General features: G+C 49.0%; 1 protein-coding gene across 1 annotated transcript in view; it reads left to right on the top strand.

Annotated features, from left to right (window-relative positions):
- The window catches only part of EXOC3L2 (exocyst complex component 3 like 2), a 40,692-nt gene extending 37,815 nt beyond the window's left edge, over positions 1 to 2,877 (top strand). Inside the window, exon 12 of the mRNA XM_084814599.1 lies at positions 1,869 to 2,877. Coding sequence (XP_084670725.1) covers positions 1,869 to 2,154 — 286 coding nt within the window. The 3' untranslated portion in view covers positions 2,155 to 2,877. The remainder of the gene's footprint in view (positions 1 to 1,868) is intronic.
- The last annotated feature ends 9,329 nt before the right edge of the window (positions 2,878 to 12,206 follow it).

Below are 12,206 nucleotides of genomic sequence, written 5' to 3'. Positions count from 1 at the left end.
AGATGGATGGACAGGATGGGGAGCAGAAGCAGCCCAGCGAATGGCAAAAGCAGGAATGGCCACCCGCCTCCCCTTGACTCTGGCCCCTCCCTCTTAGCTCCTGTTGCTTCCCATGGAGACCCTTCAGAGGAGGCGAAGCCCCCGAGGGAGCACCCTGGAGAGCGCAACTTCATCCCTCCCTTTGAGCCTTTGCTCCCCACCCCTTTGCAGCTAAACTGCATCGTGGGGTCAGGGTGAAGGGAAGGGGGCGCCTTCCATCAGCACTTGGGGGCTTGAGGGCTCCCTTGGCCACAGAGGGACAACGGGGAGCCCCCTTGGCACACGACTGCAGGCCAACTGCCTCTGGTGCTGCTGAGACATGCCAGGCGCAGGGGGCACATCTCAGAGAAGGGCAGCCACCCACAACCAGCCACATCTGATTGTTTCCCGCTGCTCCCCAGGAGACATCCAAGGAAGGAAGTGGTGTGATTTACCAAGCGAGAGACTTCCTATGCGACTGGAGGCATTGCCTGGATGGGGACTGGAGCAAGGCCTGTTGTTTAGGCGTGCAGAGAAGGGAGCAGGGGACGGATATGAGTTGCTAATTAGCAGAGTCCTCCTGAGAAAGTTGGCGACTTCCCCTCCACTCCGCAGGCCTCTGGTGCTGGGAAAAAGCTCCTCAGAGGGGCCATTAATCCAGTGCTCAGCCATGCGCCAGTCCACCATTCCCCACCTCACCCGCGGCGCTTCTGGGCAGCCTGCAGAACGGGGCTTCGCTGATTGTGTGGGCCCTGCGCCAGCTTCCTGAAGCTAACAAGACATCCGAACCCGCAGGGCTTTAAATAAACTCTTGCACAAGGGGGACGCGGCGCCTGGCAGCTCCTGCGATCTCTCACCTCGGACCTGGAGAGCACAGGGCCAGGGACAGCCCCCCCCCCCACACACACACTGGTTGAATCCCCCTTTAAAGGCATCTAAGCCAGGAGTGGGCAGAAGGTAGATCTCCAGATGTTTTGGACTTCTGCTCCCAGAAACCCCTACCAGCATGACCAATGGCCAGGTATGCTGGGACGCAATGTCCAAAACATCTGGAGCTCTACCTTTAGCCCACCCTGATCTAAACTACTGACCAACACCAGCAAACTCTACAGACACATTCTGCATTGCGTAAAGGATTTTCTTTTGTTGTCCTGAATCTTCTGCCATACATCCAAGCGGCTACAAGGGCAGATTCAAATGGAGCTCATTTAGAGGACCAGCAGAATCAGGTGATGCTGCTACAGCTGGGCTGCGCCACTTCAGCGGCAGGAGGGGAATCAGCCACTATAAGTTCACTCAAAACTAGCATACCAGGGAGCGAACTAGCCTGTAATGTTCTCCCTTACATGCACATGTTGTATGTGCAGGATGTTTTGGCTTGGTTTAATTTTGGGGAACCTTCAAGACAGCTTATCCCCCACCTGCACCGTAAATGGTTTGGCCCTAGAATAGATTGTGAGTTTTCAGCTCATCATAAAGAGGTAACGCAAATGGCCCTATTATGAGGTTGTCATTGTTTTCACCCCACCATCACTGAAAAGTCCCCCAAAAGCGGGTTCAGGAGTTGGTGTGGTTGAAAGTTGCCAAAGCCACATGGGGAGCAGTGCCACTGCAGACAAACAGCCATGCCACATGGGTTGAGATATAAGCAGCCGCCAATGTAAATGGCGTCATGAGCGCATCTGCTCGCAGAAGTTAGTGGTGCAAGTCCTTGCCTGCAGCTTGTCTTATAGCAGCTGTTTTGAGCTCTTTAGGGCGTGCAGGATCAGCCCACGTTTCCTTTTAAACACAGTCCACTGTTGTGTGATGTTCTGGTGACCCATGACCGAACCAATCCTTGCCTCCTGCAGGAAGAATCATGTGTCGGCTATCCTGGACGTCCGGGGCCTGCAGAATCAAGCCCAGCGGCAGGACATCCTGGCTGTCATGGAGGGCTTGGAGCTGATGGAGGGGGAGGCAGCTCTCTGCCAGGATCGGGCCTTCTTCATTGAGATCCCTACGAGTGAAGTCTGTTGCGTCCAGGTCCAACTGCACCGCCTCTCACACTTGGGGCTATCCTGCCTCTCCTGGCTGGACCGGAGACCCAGGCACCGGCAGCAGCGGCCTGCAGGGAATGAGGCTGAAACGCTGGCGTGAGAACGTTCACGCTGCCAGAATCCAGACCTCCTCTCTCAGCCCCGAGGTTACTGGGCAGGAGTCTGGAGTCTCCCACAGGGGTTCCATTTCTGAAGAACCATCCACTGTGGGATCCCCACTCTGAGTAAGGGATGCAATGGACCCCCACCGCCAGCACACCCACCAAAGCCTGCTGTATCTTTGCTTTAATGTTTCCATCCCCCCACCCCCACAAACAGAGTCACTTTCTCTGCTTTTCTGGAGCAGCCAAGACTTTTCAAAGATGCCGTGGCCATGTTTGAAATGACCTTGTGTAGCGATGGCTGGAGAAGAGCACCGCTCGCCTTTAAATGGGGATGTGTTGAAAATGTCAGGGGGGGTGCAACTGGTTGGGGGAGGGGAGGGGGACGGATGTGGCCACAGGGGTGGGGGGTGGGGGCTCTCTGTCCTTTCTGCCTGCACCAGTTAAGAATCCAGCCATGCCTGTTGTGGAACAGGAAAAATGGAGCCCCCAATATATTATGAAAGAGAGCACTGCCATTTATTTAAGTAATGCGCCTACGACATGCACTTGCATATTCTGAGGCTGCTTCTCCTCTGCACCCTGCTGTTACTGAGTTCACTCATGCAGCCATGGAGTGGATGGGTGGGGCAGGACATGGCAAGAGCTGGCTTAATTCGTGGAGGGGAAGTTATACCTGTTCTGCACAAAAAAGTAAAATAAATGCATATTAATTTAACCACACCCCTTTCTTGTATATTTTGGGGTGAAGGTATGGATTTCAACTACTTCCAACATCTTCAGATGAGGTCTTGTCTGTCCTGGGCTGAGGAATTGCTCTGTGTGTGTGTGTGAGATGGAGTTGGCATATTCAAGCAGTCATTCATAGCAGGATCTAACAGCTGTAGTTAATAGGGGGAATTCAAGGAAATGTTTACCTGCCTTCGAGTGGCCAGGCTTATGGGGGGTATGTATCTCTCCCACTACCCTTGTGGGGTGCTTGTTGCAGTCTAAATTTAGCTTCCCCAAAAGCTCAGCTGTTATTTAAAAAAAGAAGGTTCTAGTCCTTACGATTACAAAGATGAGCTTTAAAATGTGCAGAAGGGCCTGGTGAAATCTCATAATCTTGGGAAAAGAAGGGAGAAAGCAAGACTTCCACTAGTCAGAAGATGGGAATTTCCATGCTCTGCATAGTATTTTGGAGAGTCTCTCTTTCTCTCTACACACACACACACACACACACACACCATCAATTGAAGGACCCTCAGATGCATAAAAAGCAACTAAAAATTAACACTCCGTATTTTAGAAGTTTGTTAATAAAGTTGGACAAACTGACAAATAAGGATGCCAGTGTAGCCAACTTGAATTAAAACTTGAGTTAAATTAATGAAATGGCTGTGGTAGTGAAACTTCCTCCTCCCCCATTTTGTTACTACAGTGATATACAGCCTGAATCCGCCTTCAACAAATGTGAAGGGTCTCACCCTTTACCCCCATGAAAATCCAATACCCTCCACACTCCTCCTAATGTCAGTTCCTGAGTAAAAACTCTGAGCCTATCTCATTTCTTTGATCCCTGTCTGGGTACTCTCCTAATCCTACTTCCTACCCAGCTTTAGCAGTTTGATCTTTACTTTTCTCTCAGCTCAAGAAGGATGAAAAAGAAAATATTGAGCAAAGTTCTGTTGTATGAATCATGTGCATCTCCTGTTCTCATTCTGCTTACAGTGTACAACCTCCTCTTACTTTATCTCTCTCCTCATCAAAAGGTGACCTCTGAGAGCTCCATGAAGTGACTCCCACCCAGCTCTTGCATGCTCCATGCGCCTCATGCTGTCACCCAGCACACCCTTCTTGCCTGCATGCACTTTCTGCTCACACACAACAGGGCTCTCTGCCTTGCACATGCAAAAACATCTCTCCAGGTCGCAAACACCTCTACCTGCTCCAGTACCTCAAATACATGCACGCAACATCTTTCACATCTCTCTATAAAAATAACACATGGGCAGTCTTTAGAGATTCATGTAGAAATAAGACAGATGAGTGCCTCGAGTACACACAGAGCACTTTTTGCTCAACATCTGTGGTTCAAGGGCAGTGTCAAATAACCCTGACTTGTCCCTTGCCACAGAGGTTCCAACTATCTTCTCAAGGAGTCTGTAAGAATTCCTGGCCCACCTACCAACATACATCTGTGTCTGTCACTGACAGCTAAACGAGGATGTGTGGGTTGTGAGGGGTGAATCAACCAGGTTACAAAGACCTTTTTGCCTGGACACCTGGAGGCCAGACTCGCGCACCATAGGTGCCTAGGTGAACGAAGAGCTACTTGCAAGCCTGCATTCAGGATTTCACTGCCACACACTGTCACTCTTAATGAATCTTGGTTGCGTTTTAGTAAAATTAAAAAAATATCTTTCCCCCTCTCCACCATTAGTTCTTCTTCCCCTATGAGAGTTTCACAAAGTTACACGAGAGATAGAAAAGCCCCCAGGGAGATTCTTGCCTGCCCTGTGCTCCCCCCCACCTGTAAGCTGCCAGCGTGGGGGACTCCTCTCCCCACATATCTTCCACGCGCACACAGTCATGTGGTGGGAGCTGAGGTGAAGGAGAGGCCCAGCCTAATGAGTTTCCCAGCCTCATGTCTTAATTGATCTCTTGCAGCTTCCTTCCTGTGAGCTCTGTGGAGACCCTGTGGCTTCCCCACCATCAGCCAGGGAGGGCTTGGCCACAAGCCGAGTGGGGAGGGCAAGACGGGGAGACTGTGGCAGAGTCCAGGCCTCGCCCCCAGAGTAGGCACACATTGTTTTGGTGCTGAGGCAGGAAGACTGTCCAGTTCCCCATCCCCACTGGCGATGACTCATGATAACTATGTTAGATTGCTAGCCTTCTAACGATGCCCCCAAATGTGGTGCTGCCTGAGGCAGGCCACTTCTTCACCGTGCCTGATGGTAGGGCCGGGCTGGCTTCCCACCTGAGCTATTAGTGGAGCTTTGTGTGACAGAAGGCCAGGCAAGATGGCCCAGTTCCAGGAGGGGGAAGAGGTCTGCTGCTGCCCCCTGCCACTGCGCATCGCCAGGATCAGTGGACATGGCCTGGCCGTGGGCCTTGTCCATTCCCAGAAACAGCCACAGCGAGGGTGTGCAGAGAACATCTTGTCCAGCAGGGTCAGGTACAAAAGGACACACCCGAGATGGATCCGAGAGTTTAAGAGGCTGTGCTGCAGCCAGAGGAGTTTCCCTATCTAGGCTTTGTCCCAGGACACTACTTTCGGTGCCACAAACCCTCCTGAATCATGTGCAGCAGGAAGCACTTGGCAGGGATGGCTGGCTTGGTGGTGTTGCAGAGAAGGGGGGGCTGGGTGTGATGGGAGCAGAGCCTCTGCTGGGCCAGGGGACAACCCTCTTTTGAAAACCAGGGGATATTCCTGGAACTAGGGAACTCGCTGTAATTTGAGAAGAAATGCTGTGCCAGACCAGACCAAAGGACTATTCTGTTTGTATAGTGACCAACCAGCTGCCCCCAGGAAACTCACAAGTGGTACATGAGTGCAACAGCACTCTCCCATCCATGTTCCCCAGCAACTGGTATTGAGAGGCACAGTGCCTCTGATACTGGAAGCAGCACATTAGCCATCAGGACTAGTAGCCATTGAGAGCCTTCTCATCCAGGAATTTGTCCAATCCCTTTTTAAGGTCACCCAAGTGGCGGCCCTCTCTACATCTTGTGGTAGCTAATTCCGTATAACTACACAGTGTGTGAAGAAGTCCTTGCTTCCTCTTGTCTGTCTTGACTCTCCCACCATCCAGCGTCACTGGATGGCCCTATTGGGTTCTAGTGTTATGAGAGAGGGAGAAAATCTTCTTCTTGTCCACTTTCTCTGTGCCAGACATAACTGTATACACCTCTTCCACGCCCCCCCCCCACTGAAAGTAAGTGCCTCAAACATGTTGACTTTTGAAGAAGATGGTGCTTTTGAGCATACACAGGGTGCAACCCCCTCACCACTAAGGAACTACAGTCATATGAGGGAGCAAGAGTTGGATGGCCAGCAGACCTTTCCGGAATTGCATCTCACTCTGTTGCCAGGGCAGAAGAGGTATAATGCCAGAAGGAGGAGGAGGAGGAGGAGGAGGAGGAGGAGGAGGAGGAGGAGGAATAATAATAATAATAATAATAATAATAATAATAATAATAATACTTATTATTATTATTATTACATTTATATCCCACCTTTCTTCCATTGTGGAACTCAAGGTGGCTACATGTGGTTCCCAGATGGTCCCCTCTCCAAGCACTGACCAGACCCAACCTGCTTAGCTTCAGCAAGGTGGCTGTCTCAAGTGCTTTCAGACTATGCCCTGGGACCATTTGTTATTTCCTTCTTTTCTAAAAATGTGCTTCTTTAAAATTCCAGACCCCAAAAAGATTCTTTGCAGGGGTCCTGTCTACATATGCTCCAAGCAGAGGTACTCTGTCCGTATATGCCTTTTCTAAAAGAACAAAACAAAAACTCGGTCATTGGTTCCTTTCCCAGGTAAAGATTTTTCATCTGGCCACCATCCTTTCCTTGGGCCTTTCAAAGGTTTTTTGCTACTGGCAACAACCCTACTTAGGTCGAAGAGCAGGACTTCTGGACGGGCTCAGCCTCCCCCTGCCCCCAAGCACCTGTCTTGCAGCTGCTCAAGCGGAATGCAGACGGCCAGCCATGCCACACCTTCCTCCAGGGTGCTATAAGCTGTACAGGGCTCAAGTGGCCCGCTGGACTTTCCAGTGCTCCGTTTTCCTTTCCCAACTGAACATTTCGTGGTCTGTGCAGGCCACCGAACCTGCTCCGCTGTCATTGGGGTGTTTTTTGGGGGTGGGGAGGTCATCCCCTTTGCGGTTTGTTTTGTACTTCTGCATATCTCAGGAGTCTTCCAAGCCTGACGATATCGCCGGCTTCTTTCTCAGTCAGTGTCTGTGTTTTGATTCCAGTCTTGTTGGCAGTCAACCACCTGAGTTCACTGTTAGAGGGAATGATTCATTATTTCCTCAACAGACACCTGGCAGGCAGCCTGTGGTTGGCCTGGAGGCAGGGTAGGTTGTTGAGCAGGTTGTTTCAGACTGATTTGGGTTTGTGCGCGCGTGCGTGTAGATCCTTGCGCACAGTGTGGTGCAACCCGGATGCGACACATGTAGATGGAAGCGGCGCACTGGAACAGAGGGACCTGCCCTGCTGCATCTCCGTGTGCTGGCCAGGTCTCGCTTTCTCCAAAAACATCTCCAGATCCAGGCTAGAAACACAAACGCTCTGTACTGACTCTCCCCGACTCCCAAGGGACAGCTCCAGTCACGCCGCATCCCCTATCAATCCTCTCGCGTCCTGACCTGTCCAGTTGGCCCTCCACAAGTAAACACTGGCGGGAAAAGGCCAGGCCATTTATCCTGCAAGACGTAAACTCTCCTGATGGCTGAAGAATAGCCGCAGCACTGGCCAGCCCCTCCTGCCAGCACAGGCGCCTCGAGGGAGCGCTTGGCCATCCGCTCATGTGAGGGAAGCAGCACTTGTCCTGAGCAACATTTCCTAGAACAGTTTCCCCGACTCTCCCCACACAAACCCAGAAAGAAAAAAAGGATGGGAAAAACCTCTGGGTTTGGAAGCATTTTGTGGCGCCTCCTCTGAACCCACAATCCCCAAAGTAAAAGACAAAATCTCCACAAGATGATGAAACTTGCATCCAGTCCATTTTTAAAAAAATCTTGAAAATGGATTTTTTGCATGGATAAAACTGGGTGTATTCTGTGCTGAAAAAGATGGTTTAAATTCTGCACCACACACACAAAAAGAAATTATAGAAACTTGAGCTTGTTGTTGTTCAGTCATTAAGTCATGTCCGACTCTTCGTGACCCCACGGACCATAGCACGCCAGGCCTTCCTGTCCTGCGCTCTCTCCCGGAGTGTGCTCAAGTCCATATTCATTGCATCGGTGATGCTATCTAGCCATCTCATCCTCTGCCGTCCCCTTCTCCTGTTGCCTTCAGTCTTTCCCAGCATCAGGGTCTTTTCCAGGGAGTTTTCTCTTCGCATTAGGTGGCCAAAATATTGGAGCTTCAGTATCTGTCCTTCCAATGAGCACTCAGGGTTGATTTCCCTTAGGATGGACTGATTTGACCTCCTTGCAGTCCAGGGGACTCGTAAGAGTCTTCTCCAGCACCAGAGTTCGAAAGCATCAATTCTTCGGCGCTCAGCCTTCCTTATAGTCCAGCTCCCACAGCCATATGTTGCTACTGGGAAAACCATAGCTTTGATTAGACGGACCTTTGTTGGCAAGGTGATGTCTCTGCTTCTGACTATGCTGTCTAGGTTTGCCATAGCTTTCCTCCCAAGGAGCAAGCGTCTTTTAATTTCATGGCTACAGTCACCGTCTGCAGTGATCTTGGAGCCCAAGAAAGTAAAATCTGTCACTGCTTCAATTTCTTCCCCTTCTATATGCCAGGAAATGATGGGGCCAGATGCCATGATCTTCGTTTTTTTAATGTTGAGTTTCAAACCAGCTTTTGCACTCTTCTCTTTCACCCTCAACAAGAGGCTCTTGAGATCCTCTTCGCTTTCTGCCATTAGGGTGGTATCGTCTGCGTATCGGAGGTTGTTGATAATTTTCCCGGCAATCTTAATTCCGACCTGTGATTCATCCAACCCGGCGTTTCTCATGATGTACTCTGCATATAAATTAAATAAGCAGGGCGACAATATACAGCCTTGTCGTACTCCTTTCCCAATTTTGAACCAATCGGTTGTTCCATGTCCGGTTCTTACTGTTGCTTCTTGACCCTCGTACAGGTTACTCAGGAGACAGGTAAGGTGGTCTGGTACTCCCATCTCTTTAAGAATTTGCTACAGTTTGTTGTGATCCACACAATCAAAGGCTTTAGCGTAGTCAATGAAGCAGAGACGTTTTTCTGGAATTCTCTTGCTTTCTCCATGATGCAGCGAAAGTTGGCGATTTGATCTCTAGTTCCTCTGCCTCTTCGAAACCCAGCTTGTACTTCCGGTAGTTCTCAGTTCACATACTGCTGAAGCCTAGCTTGTAGGATTTTGAGCATCACCTTGCTGGCATGTGAAATGAGCACAATTGTACGGTGGTTTGAACACTCTTTGGCGTTGCCCTTCTTTGGAACTGGAATGTAAACTGACCTTTTCCAGTCTTGTGGCCACTGTGGAGTGTTCCAAATTTGTTGGCATATTGAGTGCAGCACTTTAACAGCATCATCTTTTAGGATTTTAAATAGCTCAGCTGGAATAAGGCCCACTTGACTTCACTCTCTAGGATGTCCAGCTCAAGTTCAGTGACCGCACTCTCATGGCTATCAAGGACATTAAGATCTTTCCTGTATCGTTCTTCTGTGTATTCTTTCCACCTCTTCTTAATCTCATCTGCTTCTGTTAGGTCCCTGCCTTCTTTGTCCTTTATCATGCACAAAACGTTCCCTTGAGATCTCCGATTTATCTTTGCACAAAACGTTCCCTTGAGACCTCTGATTTTCTTGAAGAGATCTCTAGTCTTTCCCATTCTGTTGTTTTCCTCGATTTCTTTGCATTGTTCATTTAAGAAGGCCTTCTTGTCTCTCCTTGCTGTTCTCTGGAACTCTGCATTCAGTTGGATATATCTTCCCCTTTCTCCCATGCTTTTTGCTTCCCTTCTTTTCTCAGCTACTTGTAAAGCCTCCTCAGACAGCCACTTTGCTTTCTTGCATTTCTTTTTCTTTGGGATGGATTGAGTTGCTGCCTCCTGAACAATGTTACGGACCTCCATCCATAGTTTCTCAGGCACTCTTGTCTATCAGGTCTAATCCCTGAAATCTATTCCTCACCTCCATTGTATATTCATAAGGGATATGATTGAGGTCATACCTGAATGGTTTTGTGGTCTTCCCTACGTTCTACAATTTAAGCCGAAATTTTGCAAGAAGCAGCTCATGATCTGAGCCTCAGTCACCTCCAGGTCTTGTTTTGACTGACTGTATAGAGCTTCTCCATCTTTGGCTGCAAAGGACATAATCAATCTGATTTCGATATCGACCATCTGGTGATGTCCATGTGTAGAGTCGCCTCTTGTGCTGTTGGAAAAGAGTGTTTGCTATGATCAGCGTGTTCTCTTGGCAAAACCTTGTAAGCCTTTATCCTGCTTCATTTTGTACACCAAGGCCACGCTTGCCTGTTATCCCGGTGATTTCTGGACTTCCTACTTTGGCATTCCAATCCCCTATGATGAAGAGGACATCTTTTTTTGGTGTTAGTTCTAGAAGGTGTTGTAGGTCTTCATAGAACCGATCAACCTCAGCTTCTTCGGCATCAGTGGTTGGGGCATAGACTTGAATTACTGTGATGTTGAATGGTTTGCCTTGGATTCGTACTGAGATCATTCTATCATTTTTAAGATTGTACCCCAGTACTGCTTTTCCCACCCTTTTGTTGACTATGAGTGCGACTCCATTTCTTCTAAGGGATTCTTACCGACAGTAGTAGATATGATGGTCACCTGAATTAAATTCGCCCATGCCTGTCCATTTTAGTTCGCTGATTCCCAAGATGTCGATGTTCAATCTTGCCATCTCATGTTTGACCACCCCCAGCTTATCTTGATTCATTGATCTGACATTCCAGGTTCCTAAACAATATTGTTCTTTACAGCATCGGATTTTCTTTTCACCACCAGACACATCCACAGCTGAGTGTCCTTTCGGCTTTGGCCCAGCCACTTCACTCTTCCTGGCGCTACTTGGAAATATCCTCTGCTCTTCCCCAGTAGTATACTGGACACCTTCCGACCTGAGGGGCTCATCTTCCGGCGTCGTATCTTTTAGCCTTGTGATACGTTCCATGGGGTTTTCTTGGCAAGAATACTGGAGTGGATTGCCATTTCCTTCTCCAGTGACATTTTGTCAGAACTCTCCGCCATGACCTGCCCGTCTTGGGTGGCCCTGCACGGCATAGCTTATGGCTTCACTGATTTACGCAAGCCCCTTTGCCACAACAAGGCAGTGATCCATGAAGGGGAAATTTGAGCTACATTGCATTTAATTTTCTGCCTGCCTACTATGGAGCAGGCAGACCTCAGGCTTGTGGGAGCCATTTTGTTTCTTCTAGAATGTGGAGGGCTGCCAGCCAGAGACAAGCGCAAAATGGCGGTGGGGGCAGACAGAGTCAGTCATCTACTGCACCCCATGAACTGGCATCTACGGTTACCACAGATCACGGGTGTGAAAACATCACTCTAAAACTGGCCAGTGGAGCTGAACAAAGACCTGTTTAAAAGCTACCAATTAGTACTCCTAGTTTACAGATGAGGAATATTGAGGCCAAGAGAGAAGCACTTAGCACAAGCCCAGCCACAGCGGAGGTTTGTTGCTGCTGCACTCATTCTTGTTGTTTTATCTCCTTGCTCTCATTAAAGTCAGAAACCCTTGAAAATCTACTGCAAACCTTGCAGAGATTTAACAATAGATCCCAATCTACTTTCTGCCCACCCCTATATATCCTGATGCTACAAGCTGCTCGTCTGATTTCTGAGATTTCAGCAGACAGGGCCTACACACTTGGCAGCCCGAAGGGCTAGAAACTCTTTTTTTTTTTTAAAAAAAAGAGGGATTTTCAGGAAGCTCAATTCTGTGCTTTTTGCCCACTCATGCAAAATCACATCTTGCACACTATTATTACTTATTACATTTATATCCCATCTTTTTTCCTCCAAGGAAACCAAGATGGCATACATAATCCTCCTCCTCTCCATTTTGTCCTCACAACAACCCTGTGAGGCAGGCTGGGCTGAGAGTCTGTGACTGGCCCAAAGTCACCCAGTGAGCTTCCATGGCCAAGTGGAGACTAGAACCCGGATCTCCCAACTCCCAGTCCAGCACTCTAGCCACTAAGCCACACTGGCTCTCAGGGTACCACTACCCTAAATATAACTAAACCTACACATATGCTCAACGTTGACTAAATTCTTCACCAGGAGGAGTTGAATCCTGCAGCCTGACTAAGTTATACAAATGAGGGAAGTTTGCAGATACTTTGCCAGAATT

The sequence above is a fragment of the Heloderma suspectum genome, chromosome 10 (assembly GCF_057233095.1).
Source record: "Heloderma suspectum isolate Gila_16-S chromosome 10, 16-S_ref, whole genome shotgun sequence".
NCBI lineage: Eukaryota > Metazoa > Chordata > Lepidosauria > Squamata > Helodermatidae > Heloderma > Heloderma suspectum.
This window is presented reverse-complemented; position numbering and strand designations above follow the sequence as displayed.